Source organism: Diaphorina citri, unplaced genomic scaffold (assembly GCF_000475195.1).
Source record: "Diaphorina citri unplaced genomic scaffold, Diaci psyllid genome assembly version 1.1 scaffold170, whole genome shotgun sequence".
Classification (NCBI taxonomy): Eukaryota; Metazoa; Arthropoda; class Insecta; order Hemiptera; family Psyllidae; genus Diaphorina; species Diaphorina citri.
This window is the reverse complement of record NW_007377607.1, coordinates 228,874-248,416: the sequence shown is the minus strand read 5'-3', so window position 1 is coordinate 248,416 and position 19,543 is coordinate 228,874. Positions and strand designations below refer to the sequence as shown.

Here is a 19,543-nt window from a genome sequence, read left to right as displayed (position 1 = left end):
TCCGGCTGAAAGAAGGAAAAAATTGTTCTCTTGCCTGGCATACCACCCTTTTCCTCCTCTCTCTTCTTCTCTTTCATTTTCCTCTATTGACCAGAGAGAATTGAAAGCTTCCCGAACAAAGGAAAAGAAACATTTATCCAAAGCACGTGAATACTGGGAGGACTTGGGAGAGATTAAAAAACAGCATAATTTTTAATTTAGATTGTTTAGCTTTAGGGAGATTAAAAAACGGGAAGGTAAGGTACTTCAGAAAGTCTTTTATCCCTTACGATAAGTCTGCTTATAGAGTGTTTTTTTTCTATCTCCGTAGAATCTGTGACCGATAAAGAGAGTGGTTTTTTAATTGTGAATATTTAATCCACTCTCGCATCCGTTCCTCCCTCTCCCCCCCCCCCCCCCCATTCATAAGTACCTTAACATTTTGTTTAGTGCCCGCATAATGTCTCTTTCTGTTCATCTCTGCAGTCTACTAATGTTCCTTGATTACTTGTTCATGTTCTATGGCGAAGAAGAATTACGTAATATGGGACATTAAAAGCAAATTATCCATTATCTTTCTTTCTACTGCCAAGTTTTGACACCCAGCTTTCTCGCGCAAAGCTTTTGCCACAGTACGTTGAAATAAGAAAGGTTGAAAGACTCAATGGTCCAACTTGTTAGGGCCAATATTCTAAAGTCTATAAACATTATAATTCAGCTTGACTCGTAGTATAATGAAACTCCTGTTATTATCCAACAGAATAAGATTGTCAATAAAGTTTTAATTGTCAAGGAAACATCGCTCGTTTTGATATCTGTTTTTCTCATCCCTTCTTCAACTCTTCTCACAAACAGTCTGTATTTCTGTAATTTTAAATTTCCCTTTACAACTCAACCAACCATTCAAAATGTATACGCTTAACCTTCCAACCCTTGCTCCTGAATCCTTAAAATTGCATGTAATGACCATCAGCTTCCTATGGATAATGCTCTTGACCTAACACCTCTTGTAATTTCTACTTTGCTGTAGAAATTCTAATCCGAGGGAAAAAGAGAGTTCAACCGACTGGAAATCAGTACAAAACTGGACTTCTAAATTTTGTTGTAAAATCTGCGAGCGTGAAGGAATAACTCGAAATTTTACTAACAATAATAGAGACTTAGTTAATGATTTAAAAATAAATGAATAATAATTCTTTGGGTGAAATGGAATGAAATTTTGTTCCCAGAGAGGAAAAAAAGCCGTTGTCGATTCTAAAATGCAAATTATTTCCTCATTAAACTTCTCCTATTCATAATTTAATATTTTTTAAAAAATCTAATTAATATGCAACTCTGGAATACTTAATTTAGTTCTATGGTACAGAAAGAAATTTAATCTTAAAAGAGAAGAAGATGTAAATGAGAAAGATAGGAGAAAACACGGAGGAGGAGGAGGAGGAGGAGGAGGAGGAGGAGGAGAAATAAAATAATAAATATAAATGTAGAGAATTTTTCTGTATTTTTTTTTTCATAACAAAATAAGTCTTTGTCCTAGAAAAAAGCACCTACAGTATGTATAACATTGGTACCTATAACCTACATACGTATTCAATATTCATACTTGCTTGTGCACAAATATTACAATAAGACACCTGGTAAAGCGTATTTTGCTGGAGATTAAAAAGCACCTACAGTATGTATAACATTGGTACCTATAACCTACATACGTATTCAATATTCATACTTGCTTGTGCACAAATATTACAACAAGACACCTGGTAAAGCGTATTTTGCTGGAGATCAACTAATAGCTCTCCCTGCCTCCCACTGCCCACTCACAAACCAAACTATTCACCGAAATTAAGCAAACAGACCCTCGGGAGCTATGCCACCATCAATTTACAAACCTCCCCGTTCTTATTTCTGTTATCTGAGAAAATATGTACCCAACACTTCAGTTTCGAAGGTATGAGTGCAAGGGATAGGAGAAATGAAATGATGAAATACAGAAACGTATTTCAAGGATGCTAAATATAGTTAGTTTCAAACAAAATAATAGCTTTACCTAGGCTAGAAATAAGACTTTAACTTACCTATCCTTCATTATTTTTCAAAGTTTTACTAGAATCACTTTGCAGTAGCGCATACCTTTTATTTTCGACAGCGAAGGCACTAGAAAACTTTTAATTGGGCTTTGCAAGTAATAATAGTCATGCTAAAGTTATCAGAGCAGTATGATTGTTTAGAAAATAAAACTGGAAGGGTACTCATTCTGAATCTAGAAACTCAGCTTTTTAATAATAATAAATAGTTTAAATAGGCGAGTGGAATAAATCAAATTATCCAGATGGGAAGACAAAAGTAGAACAAAACTGGAATGAAAATTATTCCCTGCATTATTTTTCCAGAATTGACATTATTGTTATGTGAGCATAATTATTTACATATCTGTGAATATTTTGCTGATGCGAAATTTTAGAACGTTATTGAAATCAAGTATGTACCCATGTTACTGGGTTCATTTTACATTGCTGTGCACATTGCATATGTAACGAGATATCCGGCGTTCATACAATTTACCTTGCTCTATTTCGAGCCGTATCATTGCTGGTGTGACATCATTTTCTACGGACATTTTACTACACTTTTTATTGGATTTTGTACTCGTATATTTTTCTTCTGCTCGAAAGGAGCTCGCATTGCTCAGGACTTTAACTTTTGGCCAAAAGTCAATCAAACTTACAGAGAGGTTCATTATAGGATGTAGAACTTAAACAGAAACTAGGATGTAGAAGTTCATTATAGGATGAAGGATGAGTCCTCAACTTAAACCAGTAGTCTTTACCTGTGCCTTATGAACAGTGGTTTGCCTCTCCATTTAAACGTGACGCTCTGTCCCTCGGGGATTAAGTTCAGATCGACTTCAATCGTGGCCATGGCTAGGACATCTGCAGAAGCACTCATACTGGAGATAAATTGGTTCACCACGGACTTGGCACAGACCATTCCCACAACAGAGGAACCTCCTGTATTGAGAAATGGGAGAATTTCAAGCGAATTTTCACCACAATGAGAAATGCGATAAGATTTTGTATGAACCTACATAAGAATACATACATACATACATACACACATACATAAGAACTCTCATACATAAGAATAACATTTGGGAAGTAATGGGAGAATTTCAAGCGAATTTTCACCACAATGAGAAATGCGATAAGATTTTGTATGAACCTACATAAGAATACATACATACATACACACACACATACATAAGAACTCTCATACATAAGAATAACATTTGGGAAGTGGGAAGAATAAATTTTAATTGTTTCTCCCTCGTACAACTTATTTAACTTGACTCACAATGACGCCTAAATATCACTTTATTACGCTATGAATTGAGGTATCTTCCGCGGGAAGCAATGAATCTTAAACCACATCTATCTTTCTAATCTCTTCCTCCTTTCCTATCTCTCACAACTCCTTCCTCCGTATTTATCTTTCAATGACCTATTTATTTCTCCATCTTAATTCTGGAAGATTAGTTTCTTCAGTCTCCATCGCTTCCCTTCACTTTTCACTCTTCATCAGTTCTCACCTTCTTTTATTTAACGTTTAGTATTCTTGAGATTTTTGTAGCACGTGCCACAGGCACCGTATTCAAAAGGGGCACTATGAATTATGTAGGTCCCTTCACTTTTCACTCTTCATCAGTTCTCACCTTCTTTTATTTAACGTTTAGTATTCTTGAGATTTTTGTAGCACGTGCCACAGGCTCCGTATTCAAAAGGGGCACTATGAATTATGTAGTTACTAGCTATTCCCTTTACGGATGAGCTATAATTTATTTATTTTTACTTTCTACCTATGTATGTATGTCAAAGTTTTCCTATCCATAACACTTTTTCTCCCTCTCTTTGTGACCTTTTCTGTATCTCTTCTTTCGAAAATGCCGCAAGTTTCAACATCCCTCTCTTACCTGCTATCATGTAGGTGAATGCTTTCCTTTGAGTCTCCTCTTGGCCTTTGTCCGGATTTCTATCTCTGCGGTATTTGCTGAAATCGGGCGTTCTGATATCCGAGTGTGCCAACATCCTCTGTAATTGGAGAAGAAGAGTCACAAAACCACTACAAAGCTGTTTTATATTTTCCATCTCTTCAATCAATATGGACTACCCCTCTTTACGACATTTTAATTTGTTTTTAATTTGATTTTTAGACCATAAAAACTTGACTTTTTAATATCGGTATTTTACAAGGAATTCTGATGCTCGTAAAAGAAAAGTCGTCAACAGCAGACTAATATATGTAATAATAATAATGATTGCTTAGCGAAAATTACCACCCAACTGAGGCGTTCTGATATCCGAGTGTGCCAACATCCTCTGTAATTGGAGAAGAAGAGTCACAAAACCACTACAAAGCTGTTTTATATTTTCCATCTCTTCAATCAATATGGACTACCCCTCTTTACGACATTTTAATTTGTTTTTAATTTGATTTTTAGACCATAAAAACTTGACTTTTTAATATCGGTATTTTACAAGGAATTCTGATGCTCGTAAAAGAAAAGTCGTCAACAGCAGACTAATATATGTAATAATAATAATGATTGCTTAGCGAAAATTACCACCCAACTGAAGACAAATTTTGCGTCTGAAATGAGTTTTCTTCTGTCGTAAATCAGTCGTATAACAAAGTTGTTAACACCTTTAGGAGAGAGTAAACAACTTTGGACATACAGAGTGTAAACAAAAAAGTTCATTGAATTCGAGCTGGAGATCATTTCTTCAGCGTGTGAAAATATGTAGAACTGTTCTCAGTTTCATGAAAACGTTGTTTGGTAAAGATGCTCTTAGGATAGTGTCATCCTTATTTGCAAGTATGGAACTACGGATTTGATTAAATCAGGTGAGAAAGAGACTTCATATGTAGATTATTCTGTACGTCCTATATAACTTCCCTTAGAGGTGTATGAATGAAGATGCTTTTTGTATACCTATGCACCTCTCTATACAGCAGGAAAAGCTATTTCGTATACCTACGTAGGTAATACGTGGGAGGTGAAAAGCAGAGTCATTGAAGAAACAGAGGGTATACAAACATTTTCTCATTCCCACAGTCCTAAACCCACCATCAACCCCATTTCCTCAATCCCACATTTCTGTATTCTTCAACCCACAATAAGAATACCCTCATCGCCAAATTGATACGGGGGTACCTCCATGTTGGTGGGGGCAGGGCCTTTCCTAATTCGGCCCGAAGCGTCGTAGTGTGATCCGTGGCAGGGGCAATAGTAACCGCCCCAGTCGCCCGCGTTAGCGATAGGCACACAACCCAGGTGAGTGCAAATCCCGATGATCACCAACCAGGAAGGGTCCTTCACCCGGTCTGAATCTGCCTGGGGGTCTCTCAGCTGGGATATGTTTGTGTTCTGCTCGGTATCTATCTCTTTCTGGGTTCTGTAATGAGATAATTATCAAAAGAAGTAAGAAAAAGAGTTCCCTTCTCCTTGGATTTTACCCTTGGGGTCAGGTGGCTCAAACTTTGCAGAGAGGTTCATTATAGGACGCAGATCAAAAGTGTTCACGGGCCAAAGCTCGAGAAATTTACAGTTCGGCCGCTATTTACGGCCAAAATTTTGAAAAAGATCGAAAGGAGCTCGCATTGCTCAGGACTTTAACTTTTGGCCAAAAGTCAATCAAACTTACAGAGAGGTTCATTATAGGATGTAGAACTTCGACAGAAACTAGGATGTAGAAGTTCATTATAGGATGAAGGATGAGTCCTCAACTTAAACCAGTAGTCTTTACCTGTGCCTTATGAACAGTGGTTTGCCTCTCCATTTAAACGTGACGCTCTGTCCCTCGGGGATTAAGTTCAGATCGACTTCAATCGTGGCCATGGCTAGGACATCTGCAGAAGCACTCATACTGGAGATAAATTGGTTCACCACGGACTTGGCACAGACCATTCCCACAACAGAGGAACCTCCTGTATTGAGAAATGGGAGAATTTCAAGCGAATTTTCACCACAATGAGAAATGCGATAAGATTTTGTATGAACCTACATAAGAATACATACATACATACATACACACATACATAAGAACTCTCATACATAAGAATAACATTTGGGAAGTAGGAAGAATAAATTTTAATTGTTTCTCCCTCGTACAACTTATTTAACTTGACTCACAATGACGCCTAAATATCACTTTATTACGCTATGAATTGAGGTATCTTCCGCGGGAAGCAATGAATCTTAAACCACATCTATCTTTCTAATCTCTTCCTCCTTTCCTATCTCTCACAACTCCTTCCTCCGTATTTATCTTTCAATGACCTATTTATTTCTCCATCTTAATTCTGGAAGATTAGTTTCTTCAGTCTCCATCGCTTCCCTTCACTTTTCACTCTTCATCAGTTCTCACCTTCTTTTATTTAACGTTTAGTATTCTTGAGATTTTTGTAGCACGTGCCACAGGCACCGTATTCAAAAGGGGCACTATGAATTATGTAGGTACTAGCTATTCCCTTTACGGATGAGCTATAATTTATTTATTTTTACTTTCTACCTATGTATGTATGTCAAAGTTTTCCTATCCATAACACTTTTTCTCCCTCTCTTTGTGACCTTTTCTGTATCTCTTCTTTCGAAAATGCCGCAAGTTTCAACATCCCTCTCTTACCTGCTATCATGTAGGTGAATGCTTTCCTTTGAGTCTCCTCTTGGCCTTTGTCCGGATTTCTATCTCTGCGGTATTTGCTGAAATCGGGCGTTCTGATATCCGAGTGTGCCAACATCCTCTGTAATTGGAGAAGAAGAGTCACAAAACCACTACAAAGCTGTTTTATATTTTCCACCTCTTCAATCAATATGGACTACCCCTCTTTACGACATTTTAATTTGTTTTTAATTTGATTTTTAGACTATAAAAACTTGACTTTTTAATATCGGTATTTTACAAGGAATTCTGATGCTCGTAAAAGAAAAGTCGTCAACAGCAGACTAATATATGTAATAATAATAATTGCTTAGCGAAAATTACCACCCAACTGAAGACAAATTTTGCGTCTGAAATGAGTTTTCTTCTGTCGTAAATCAGTCGTATAACAAAGTTGTTAACACCTTTAGGAGGGAGTAAACAACTTTGGACATACAGAGTGTAAACAAAAAAGTTCATTGAATTCGAAAAAAGTGACTTGTCCCTAGGGATGGCAAAATAAATAAGTTCGTGAAAATAAATTGAAACTATATTGAGATAGAATTGAAGTTTGACTGTAATTTGAATAACTTAAAATTAAGTTTATTCAGATAAAGTATCGAAAGTTCCGAACTCCGTCTTATTATTGTTTGTAACCTGTTTGAATTTACATTATGTTCTGGTAATTGAAATTCAGTAGAGTTGTACTTTTGCTTTCTTTCAAAGTTGTATTTATAGATTTAGGGTGTTCAAATATTGAGACGGATTTCTAATTTCAGCAATGGACGAAAAGTCTTGAAAATTCTAAGAAGACACAGTTTTATGATTTCATTAGCTTTTAACGTCTAATACCTCTAACCCACATCAATTACCTATTGGGACTGTGGGTTTGACATGTCACCTCTTTCAAAATTTTCATTGATCCTGTATACGTCTATAAAATACGAAGTGGCAATTTTTCATATAAATTTCTTTGAAAGTTGTAAAAACAAAGTTTAGCAGGTACCTAAATATTAAAACGGGGTTTGACCTATTTTCCTAAGAAAAGTTTTGTGTTTTCCCTATGTAAATACCGTCTTGTAAAATAAAAATCATGCTAAGTGCACTTTTCCTTTCCTTCTTTCCTCCCTCTACATTCCCCCCCCCCCATTCATAAGTACCTTAACATTTTGTTTAGTGCCCGCATAATGTCTCTTTCTGTTCATCTCTGCAGTCTACTAATGTTCCTTGATTACTTGTTCATGTTCTATGGCGAAGAAGAATTACGTAATATGGGACATTAAAAGCAAATTATCCATTATCTTTCTTTCTACTGCCAAGTTTTGACACCCAGCTTTCTCGCGCAAAGCTTTTGCCACAGTACGTTGAAATAAGAAAGGTTGAAAGACTCAATGGTCCAACTTGTTAGGGCCAATATTCTAGAACCTTTCTCTAACTTGGGAATAGTTATTAAATTTATAAGTTTCATCTTCTGTCCTAGTATTCCTTATAGTAAATTCATAGATTAATTGGACACGTAACAAAGAAATAGTCTGAAATAAAGTGAGCAAAGGCAAAGACTGAAATGAAAAAGAAGCCTTATCAAATGTAGCTATAGGAATAGAAACAATGATAAATAATGGGCTCTCTAGGAGAGACAACAGAGACAAATTGAAAAAGAACTTGATAGAACGAGGGAAGCTTGTGAGACAAAAATGCAGGAATAAACTTGAAGTAATAGAGTTCTGAGAACTAAAAATAAGAAACTCTTTACTTACTTTCTTTTTTATCAGTTGCCCATCTTCTTAAGAATGTTTTAGAACGTACAATTCTTAAAATAAATGCCGTTCAAGTAGATAGTCTCTGTTCTCTGTATTATATTGGGAGGAAAAAGTCTGATAAGTTCAGTACCTGCATTGTAAGTCTGAAATAGTACTCTCAATGTAGCACAGATCCTATTATATGATAAGAAGAATAATGTTTCCACCTAAATAATGATGTAATAAGGGAAAAACTGAGCTTGATTTATAATGTGTACTTATTCTTTGAACCGTGGGTGAATAGGGTTCGAAGTAAAACAAAATGCTTATTTCTTTTCAGGTACGAGATGTAGTACGAGTGGGTATCAATGGTATTACATATTACTATGGTTCAAAATTGAGTAAAGATAGTTTTGAGATGTTATGAAGACCTATCTTCTAGGTTTATTTTCTTTTATTCTCAGTGTAACTAAATGCTACAGCCGCTGTGGGGGAAGACTAGTACCAACAGGGTTGTAAACAGGAAATGTTACTGGTCTGTTTAGAACGTAGGAGCCAAAACCTGGAAGGAAAACAGCCTACGGCCAAACGCCACCAACAAAGAGGAAAAAATGTTAGGACATTCGGTTAGAATTTCCTACAGAACTTCCAGAACCTACCTACTTGAAATGTACACAAACTTACAGAAGCGTAAAAAATGAGGAAATAAATTTCTCTACAAAAAATTGTTTAAATAAGTCATTCCCCTCCTCCTGGGGCAATACCCCCTGCTTCATACTTTGCCAACATATTCACCCCCAGCAACTTTTAGCTTTTTCATATTTGCACAGTATTATTAAGTGCCCTTTGCTCTCTCCCTCTCTCTCCCTCCCTCTCTCTTCTCTGTGAATATTTGCGAAAAAATACTGTTTTTTTTTTTTGCAGGAACAGTTGAACAATAATTAACAATTAACTAAAGTATGGAAATAAATTTCTCTACAAAAAATTGTTTAAATAAGTCATTCCCCTCCTCCTGGGGCAATACCCCCTGCTTCATACTTTGCCAACATACTCACCCCCAGCAACTTTTAGCTTTTTCATATTTGCACAGTATTATTAAGTGCCCTTTGCTCTCTCCCTCTCTCCCTTCCTCTCTCTTCTCTGTGAATAATTGCGAAAAAATACTGCTTTTTTTTTTTTTTTGCAGGAACAGTTGAACAATAATTAACTAAAGTATAATAAATTGATTAGATTTCGAACTGTAAATTATGTTCAAACTGAAACAATTATTATTGCATTCTATTCTTTTATGTAAATAATTGGAAAATGTAAATATTTCGAACTGTAAATTATGTTCAAACTGAAACAATTATTATTGCATTCTATTCTTTTATGTAAATAATTGGAAAATGTAAATATTCAATCAATAGGTATGCCCCAGATTAGTAGACTTGTAGGGTGCGGCTAAGCGAAAACACATACCCCGGTGGTAGTAAATGGATTAATTTCATTCAGTTTAGTTAAAATGAATACAGAAGAGGCAGATTTTAAGAAAAAAGTCCAAGTACATATCTACATAATGGATAACCGGCCTAGTTCGTTTATACTCTGGTCTAGTTGTACCCCGGTGGTAGTAAATGGATTAATTTCATTCAGTTTAGTTAAAATGAATACAGAAGAGGCAGATTTTAAGAAAAAAGTCCAAGTATACATATATCTACATAATGGATAATTTAACTACATTACTACGAGTACATTGATATTTCAGTTTCTAAGGCCGGCCATTCACGCTCCGACTCGATTGTCGGAGTCGGACAGATCTAGGATTGTCTGACCGCCGCGCCGGAACGTGTGTGGCGGAAAAAGCTTCCGACTTCAGTCTGAGAGACTTAGAGAGACCGGTATAGTTCGTTTATACTCTGGTCTAGTTGTCTATCTCAATTACTACCTACTTACCACTGCTTAAGAATCTTGATATTCTAACTAATATACATAACTATTTGCTAGGTAACACAAAAATTAGCACCAATAACGTGAGTCTATCATACAATGGCTTTTGTATCGTTGTTACATAAAAAAGCTATAAACAAAGACTCATTAAAAGCCATAATGGCAACAAAAAAAAAAAAACTTCATTTTTATGCAACCACCCGGATGGCCCAGATGCAATGCTGTACACTGGTGACCCGATAAAATTTATATCTCATTTCGCTCACGTTTTGAAAAATGATAAGAGCTCCATTTTCTCTTCTCACATGGCCTATTTTGACGCTGGTAGATGCCATATAGGCTCTTTTCCTATAGAATTAAATTATTGAACAATAGAACATAGGTTGAACATAAGTATTAGGTGTCATTTTCATCTCCCAGGTGTACTGCCTGTCTCGTAACGTTACGTTACCTCTGACGAACTTTATAATGCAGCTTTTATACATAGATCTTCGCTCATCATTTGTTCTTAAGGGTTCTGTGGACTAGTTCATTGTTCCCGAGGTCATATAGGTTTTCAATTTGAAACTTCAAGTATTACGGACTGTGACTTACCAAAGGGCGCATAGATCTTCGCTCATCATTTGTTCTTAAGGGTTCTGTGGACTAGTTCATTGTTCCCGAGGTCATATAGGTTTTCAATTTGAAACTTCTTCAAGTATTACGGACTATAACTTACCAAAGGGCGTATTAAATGAAGCTGATTCTGACATAATCCTCTGGGATTGACCATCTGAACCAGTCTCTGCATTTTGAACGGCTCTTTCTCGAAAATAACTTGAAAACACGTAAAATCTACCGAGTTTTGTGTTGAAAATTTCCAACTATTGAAGTTTTTCCGTCCAGGAATCTAAAAACTTAGTCGAATTGGTAGTTTGTTACTACTAGATACTGGCTGATAAGATTAGCAAGGAGTTGATAGTTTGTTTCTACTAGATACTGGCTAATAAGATTAGCGAGACTCTTGTTCCAGCACTCGAGCAACTTCTTACCTCTTACTGTGGATTGTGGAAGTCCTTGGTTTGATTCCCGATAGCGTCAAAATTATTTTCTAATTTTATCAATAGTCATCATTCTTGACACCTGAGGAGGTATGGAAAGAATTGCAGAGGAGGACATTAGCAATGTTGATGTGATACCCACAATAGTATGAAAAGTCCAATGTTCACCACAAAAAATTGCGTTTTTCAATGGCAAAACTTTTACACTTCTGCTTCGTGTGACATCACACGATTTATGTATGTGTCAACAAAAACGAACTTTCCTTTTGTTCATTGTACTCCATTCTTCATTCCTGAGTACAACAACCTGTTGAAAGCTTTTACCACGTCAGGTAAATATAACCCTCGTGTTCTAATTTCTAATTGAAGAAGTAATAGGTGAGAAGCTTGTGAGCATGTACCACACCCTTGTGGAGTGAACTAGAGGAAGAGGAATTATATATTGTAACTTTACTTCTCTTTTCCTTCTTTCCAACCTTTCTCCTCCTTCATTACCTTCTCTTTCCTTTCGTCTTTCTAGACAGAGATGCAGACTGTACATGCTCTCTCTCTCTCTCTCCCTCCCACCTTTCTTCATTCACACCACTCAAATATCTTTTATTATTATTTCTCTCTTTTGTTTCATATTGGACCACTTTATGAAAGTACAATAATAATTTTTGTAGTCACAAACAGAAGTTACACAAATGAGTTAGAGTACACCCCACTTGCTACAAAGCTAACAAACTAGGGACATACTTGTGGTTTCTGTATTCAACATTGTATCTTTTTTTCTCTCTCTCTCTCTCTCTCTCTCTCTCTCTCTCTCTCTCTCCCTCCCTCCCTCTCTCTCTCTCTCTCTCCCCCACTTCCTTCCTCTCTTTCTCTCCCACACTCACATACACAAACAAACACACACACAAACATTCAAACCCTTAACATTTCCTCACTCATTTGAGTCATATTATTGTTTAAACATTTAATATTTATGCTTGTCCAGTTTTAGACCTGCTCTCATAATACGAGTGGGTTGTTATTGTTAGGTTTTAGGACATAAGGACAAGAGAAAACTGTAAAAGAGAAAAAAAAAAAACCTACCACCGACCATAAGTAGGTACCTACCGACCTATGCCTACTGTTCCTGGCGCCTTGAGGCCCAAATTGTCGTACCTGTCAACCTGATTATTTACTATGTACAAATCGGACCAACACAAACTACAAACCTTTTGTTTATTGATAATGACGGGTATAAAATATAATTTTGAAGTGATCAATCTCTCTCTCCCTCACCCTTTTGTATTAATTTCTCCCTCTCTTCCTATTCTGATATACAGATTTACGTACATAGATATGTACCATTTACACACAGACTAGATAGGAACAGTCGGATTTTGAGATTTAGAATGATTTCCCCAAGACAAACTATACGAGATCGAAAGAGAGAAAAAATGCAAAAAGAATTTTGTTTTTCAAACTTTTTCATTCTTCTATGCTTGTTTTGCTTAAACAGAAAAAAAAAATCCAAATGACGCCAGACAGTGGATAAACAAAATATTTTCAGTCACATAAAAGGCAAAGCGAGATGAAGGGGGGGGGGAGCTTTCTCAGCTTTCGATCCGAGTTATTCAACAATAGAAAGCGAAGAAAGGGGAAAGCAGGATGGAGTATAGGAAAAGGAACGAGAGGAAGAAAGATAGAGAACTAAATAAGAAGAGGAATGTATTGGGGGTGGTATTGATAATGTAAACAAAAAAGCATGTTGTAGAGATAAGGATTTAGTGTACCTATGTATGTACATATGCACCATGTACTAGTACGTACCCATATAGAAATCGGAGGTAGATAAACTCTATCATGGATCAAGCACGTAGAAAGTATTAGCACGTAGAAACTTTAGAGTAGGTACAAAACTTTACCTACCCAAGGTACCTAGTCTTACTACATCTATTGCGCTAGGATGCTTCGGTGACTTGATCTCTAATGGAGTTTTTCCCGTTTTATCGATGTTCATAGTCATAAAACATCCCCCATTAACTCCTCAGAACCCCATTAGCTCCCTATTTTGTGACACTTTATACTAATACAAGTACAAATCCGACTCTAAATCTCATTAAGGCTATAGTGTGAGAACTTGGCTGGAGCAACTTCTCTGATACACCTAGGGTACGTATTACGAGTATTATGTAGGTATTTGAAAACGAATTTACAATCTATTCTTCTATTCCCCTTGGCTGTCACGCGTTAAATACTGATGAACTGCTCCTCTCTCTGATGATAGTGATGATAATAAGATGTGTAAATGAGGTTTCAATGGGAGCCTCTGTCAACATAGCCACGAGCACACGTGACAATGATTGCATCCCGGTTTTTATTTGGGAATTAAATTGCAACCCCTTGCATTCTGCATTTGCACTTCAACCCGCGACTCTACGTAGTACAAAACTTCCTTATTAATCAACTCGAGCGATAATTTAGAATTTTTCCCCTAAAAGTCACTATTTTATCAAATTTGCTTTGGGGGCCTTGAAAATATGAAAAGGCACACCTACCACTCACGAGAAAGAAAATGAGCCATCAACCATCAAAATCGGTCCAGTGGTTTAGGCTGTAGAGCGGTCAACGTCAAAGAAGAAGACGTCAAAGAAGAAGCGGCAGCAGCAGCAGCAGAAAATGATGAAAAATTTGACGTTTTTTAAAGTCAAATATCTCCGGCTAAACTTAACCGATTTTGATGAATTTTTTTTTCAACGTGGTCTACTTTCATGCCCGAACACACACACGCAATCCGTTTTCTTCCATCATTTGTAGTTGTCCCCCTACAACTACCTGAAAACGGCTACTTTCCCTGTCGCGTATAATATCTCTAGTAGCGCTGTCAAACTTTCTTGACTTGGCGGGGCGGAGCGCTACCGCGCTCCTTAATCTCAATTACTTCTCTCCACTGCTTAAGAATCTTGATATTCTAACTAATATACGTAACTATTTGCTAGGTAACACAAAAATCGCCAGCCTAGTTAGCTTAGTTGATAGTGCGTCTGCCTTGTAAGCGCTAGGCCGCGGGTTCGATTCCCGCCCGGGGCAGATTTTATCCTGATGGGATAATGTTTGTTCTCGGAACGGCTGGCTTTGTCCTATCCTGTCCTCCTTCTCTCTTCGATTTCGGGACGATAAGACCATAGCAGTTACAGTTCCCTCTGTCAAACCTCTTATAAAAAAAAAAAAATAAATAAAAAAAAACACAAAAATTAGCACCATTAACGTGAGTCTATTATAAAATGGCTCTTGTATCGTTGTTACATAAAAAGCTCTAAACAAAGACTCATTAAAAGCCTTAATGGCAAAAAAAAAAACTTCATTTTTATGCAACCACCCGGATGGCCCGGATGCAGTGCTGTACACTGGTGACCCGATAAAATTTATATCTCATTTCGCTCATGTTTTGAAAAATGATAAGAGCTCCATTTTCTCTTCTCACATGGCCTATTTTCACGCTGGTAGATGCCATTAACATTTCTCCTACAAAATTTTACATTACAAACAGGTATAAAACACCCTATGTGATGCCTACAAAGAGTACAAAGGAAACTGGAAACAGTTAATACGGGCAGAATGCACAACAATTTCAAGGAATGGAAAAGAGTGTCAAATCTCATCAAAGCAGAAACAGGAAACCAACCACATTGTATTTGGGTACTAACCTAAACATTCAATATGTACACAAAAAAGTACATAATCATGACGAAAAAGTTTTACAAACGAAGGTAACAATCGAAAATGAAACACACAAGAAAAAAAAAGTAAAAATCAAATTTCATTTCATTTGATTGTTCTTGAAAAACAAACAAAAAATGTTACAAGATAACCCAAATGTATTGGGATGGAAGATAGAAGGGTCAAAAGCTAAATGTTCAGTATATGCTAGTGGGGGGTGATAGGACAAAATGGGGCACCCTACTTTGGCAAGGGATAGGGGAAGAACGAAAATATAGGAGAGGGAGGAAAATGGTTGAACTTAGTGGGGAAGCTGGCAGACAAATATTCGCTGATAATGTCCGCTTTAAGGAAAAATTTATGAGCTGACAGAGTTATAGTTTATTTCGTAAACAGATCTCCCCTCGACCTAACCTGAACTTTCGTAAACAAAAAGATCTTCCATTCCTCCCACTCTTTCTTTCTCTCTATCGTGACATGTGCTTTGTATTTTCTCTGTATTTTCAACAAACACATGAGCTTGAAAAAAATTCGCAAAAAAATTGCTGAAAGGAAAGTCCAAAGTTTTTACCACCTCTGAAAAAGGGTCTATTATCAAAATAAAACATGTTTTGATTGTATTTTCTCTGTATTTTCAACAAACACATGAGCTTGAAAAAAATTCGCAAAAAAATTGCTGAAAGGAAAGTCCAAAGTTTTTACCATCTCTGAAAAAGGGACTATTATCAGAATAAAACATGTTTTGAAGGACAATTTAGACTTTAGACTCTTAGAGGGTAAAAATGTGGTATTGAAATGTAAGTGAAATTCTAGAGAGTTCTGGGTAAAAAAATTGCTGAAAGGAATCTGGGTCTGAAATCTCATAGGACATAGGAAAAAGCTCTATTTCTCCAAAACAAAATCCCTTCCTCTCCAGTCCCTAGAGCCAGAGAAACGTTTCGATTAAAAGATTTCTTCCCATTCCCCATGTACTAGGAAAGAAAATTAAAGAAAAGAAACCTAGGTAGATAAATACTTGTACAATGTACATGGCCGAGGACGAGAGGCAAGTAGAAGTTTGTGTAAGTGCTGGTCAAAAGGACAAAATTGTACGTGAAGAAGAAGAGGGGGAAAGTTGAAAAAGTATAATGGTGCTACTTAAGGAAAGTGGGGGCTCCAGACAAAATGACCTCTCAAGTCTTATATCACTTTAATGGTAGGTTTATCTATAGAGGTGGCGATAAAAGCATAGAAAGAATTTCTGCACTTGTACTTATCAGTAACTAACTGACGATTTAAAGCTGCTACAACAATCGTAAAATAAGTAGGTCAAGAATAAACGAAAGGAATTCTAATATTGTATGAGAATATATGCCCGTTACAAATGTCGATCAGCAATCAACAGTTCAACAAAGTGTAGATATTAAGGGCTAACTTCTACGTTTAACAAAAAAAGGTAAAAGTTGAACTTTATGTTTAACTGTGGACTTGCTCTTCAGACTTGCTCCCTGACCTGTATTTGTTCGGAAGTTTTGTATGGATAACATTTGAGCAGGAAGTCTTGTTCAAGAAGATTACGGGAGAGGATTCACTAGAAATCGGATAGACAGGAAATGTATTTCTTATTTCCTGGAATGGAAAGAAAGCTTATATTTAAGGAAGGGTTTTGGATATACGGAGAATAGATTTTCCAAATGGGTACTTTGAGACGCATTAACAAGTAAGCATGTGAATAGTTGATCCCATGGGATTTTTCACGCCGAATCGAATGGTGAAACTTTTAGAACTGTCCGACTTACAATTGAGAAGTTGCGGTTCCCCTCCATGCGCTTCCATCGGACTTCCCAGTTGACGTGGACTGTAAGCCTTCAAATGATACAAAGAAACTTTTTTTTTTTGCCTGCTTAATCCTTTTTCCTATCTTTTACACAGCCCACCTGTTCTTTCGTTGCGGTTCCCCTCCATGCGCTTCCATCGGACTTCCCAGTTGACGTGGACTGTAAGCCTTCAAATGATACAAAGAAACTTTTTTTTTGCCTGCTTAATCCTTTTTCCTATCTTTTACACAGCCCACCTGTTCTTTCAGTAGTAACATTTTTTCTTACTTTCTTTGTCCGTCAGACGTGGTTTTTCGAGTGACCAACGTTGTAAAATCGCATAATCCACACTTGTCCTCAGTAAAATGTCTGCATTATTCTGCAATCTCTAATCCTTACTCCATACGCTTTCTGTTTCTTCGAAATACGCCAAGTCTCCGTCAAAAGGTTTTTGTGCTAAGCACATTGCATACTCTGATGAGATACCAGGCATTCATACAAATTGAACTTGTTGGCAACGTTATTAGTGGAGATGCCTCTACTAACCTGAGATACTCTGATGAGATACCAGGCATTCATACAAATTGAACTTGTTGGCAACGTTATTAGTGGAGATGCCTCTACTAACCTGAGTGGTGTCACAAAACTTTTCTTTCTTCAATTTTTACAGGAAGAAAGTACACGAGGCCAATAGTCCGTATTCCAGGACGTTTTCATCAATCAATGATCAAAAGACCCTGTTTAAACGTGAAAATTGACCTCACAGAATACCTACAGTCGATTGGTTATAGCAAAATAGCAACTCAATATGAAAACTTGACGTCTCCACTAATAATGTTGCCGTCAGGTTCAATTTGTATGAGTGCCTGGTATCCCATTAGAGTATGCAATGTGCCTGGCACAAAATATGAGCACGCCTCTTGACGGAGACATGGAAGTATTTTGAAGAAACAGAAATCGTATGGAATAAAGATTAGAGTATTTTGATTTAGGCTTAAAATAAGACGTGTTCTGAAAGAGTCTATTAAATTGAAAGGTAAATTAAACAATATTCAAAGTTTCTAACCACAATAGAAAATCAATTAAAATGAGAGTAGGTACATTAATGCACTTAAATACATATGTATACTAGGATGGAGAGAGAGAAAGGTATAGGTAGCAATTAGCATAAACCACATGTGGAACTCATGAATCTGACAACAAGAGAAGGAGAGAGATGGATGAATGGATTCCAGGGGGAGAGTAACAGAGATGGGGAAAAGGAAGGTGGTGTAAAAGTATGTACATACATGCCCAGAGTAGTGAAAATACTAAAAGGATAAATAATTATTATTCCATAGGTACGTAGAATTAATGAGTGAATTCTGTTGATTCGGGATTAGCCCATCTCACAGCCCGCGAAAAAGTGTTTCTGATTAACAAATATTGGCCAAACACAAATAGAAGCCCCTCATCTGACTGTACCTGTATCCTCTATTTGCAAATAAGCACAAAATGCAACAATAGATAGAGGTATGGAGGTACACAATTACACATACAAATAATTGTGGCTGTATGAGCCTAATTTGACCCAATGCCAAGAGAGAGGTAAAGGGGAAGAAGGGAAGAGACAGGGAGAGAGGAATAAATATAGACATGCGAGAAGGATTCCTAGAACTCATTCCTGGAGCCTCTTTCACCGCCGCAACCCTCTTCCATAAGTGGGTTAGAATTAGTATGAGTGAGTGAGTGAATCAGTGAGTGAGTCAGTCAGTCAGTTACACAAGGGGCTGTATATATTTAGGATTCGTGGATACTACGTACCTAGTATATTTTTATATTTACTCTCACACTTATTATTTTTTATATAATAAGTTTTTACATATCTACATGCCATTGTAGGTGTATATTTATTTTGGAACCAGTCCAAGTTTCTTTTCCTTGCTTTCCCCGGGGAAAATACCTTCGTGTTACTGCTAAACGATGAGATTAAAGAAACATTTATTTAGTCGCTCTTGCTCCATTTATAAGGCCCATAGATTTCAAGGGATTTTCCTCTTGTTCAGGAAGTACATCTACTTTACATTTCTAGATAACTAGATATATTTCCAGAGCAATATTAAGGAAAAAGTGAAATGTTGCATGCCATGCCAAGTATTTTACGTGTACTTATCTACCTCAAATTTTCTTAGGTAATAGATTTCAAGGGATTTTCCTCTTGTTCAGGAAGTACATCTACTTTACATTTCTAGATAACTAGATATATTTCCAGAGCAATATTAAGAAAAAAGTGAAATGTTGCATGCCATGCCAAGTATTTCACGTGTACTTATCTACCTCAAATTTTCTTAGGTACATCTTTGTTAAAATTAAACATTTATTTTGCTTATCACATTGATAGATTGGAACTCCTTAGCTACCCTAAGAACATCGATGGTTGGGTAATTGTTGGCCTTACGTTCTAACGTACGTTAAGGCCAACAATTACCCATACGCAAACATCGGTGGTGGTGGTGGTGTTGTTGTTGTTGTTGTTGCAGGATTGAAATCAATCCCGTGTTTAATCCAATTTGGTAAACTCAGGTTTAAATACACATCAGAGACATCAGTCTTGATCTTCCAGCGGCAGCGTTATTTTCCTAAGTTCACCTTTTCGAAACAAGTGCAGCAAAGGGAACCAAAACATGACTGCAATT

The 19,543-nt window shown here is 36.7% G+C and overlaps 2 protein-coding genes across 2 annotated transcripts; both read right to left on the bottom strand.

The window, feature by feature from the left end:
- Positions 1-2,802: 2,802 nt before the first annotated feature.
- LOC103505386 (cytochrome b-c1 complex subunit Rieske, mitochondrial-like) lies at positions 2,803-4,061 on the bottom strand. Its single transcript, XM_008469716.2, has 2 exons — positions 3,947-4,061; positions 2,803-2,987 (listed from the first exon to the last, which is right to left on the bottom strand). The coding sequence occupies exons 1-2, from the start codon at positions 4,059-4,061 to the stop codon at positions 2,803-2,805; spliced, it is 300 nt and encodes a 99-aa protein (XP_008467938.2).
- A 687-nt stretch (positions 4,062-4,748) lies between these two features.
- LOC103505378 (cytochrome b-c1 complex subunit Rieske, mitochondrial-like) lies at positions 4,749-11,255 on the bottom strand. Its single transcript, XM_008469708.2, has 4 exons — positions 11,061-11,255; positions 6,660-6,777; positions 5,781-5,961; positions 4,749-5,429 (listed from the first exon to the last, which is right to left on the bottom strand). Exons 1-4 carry the CDS (start codon positions 11,130-11,132, stop codon positions 5,141-5,143), a joined length of 660 nt encoding a protein of 219 aa, XP_008467930.1. The 5' UTR covers positions 11,133-11,255; the 3' UTR covers positions 4,749-5,140.
- Positions 11,256-19,543: the final 8,288 nt, after the last annotated feature.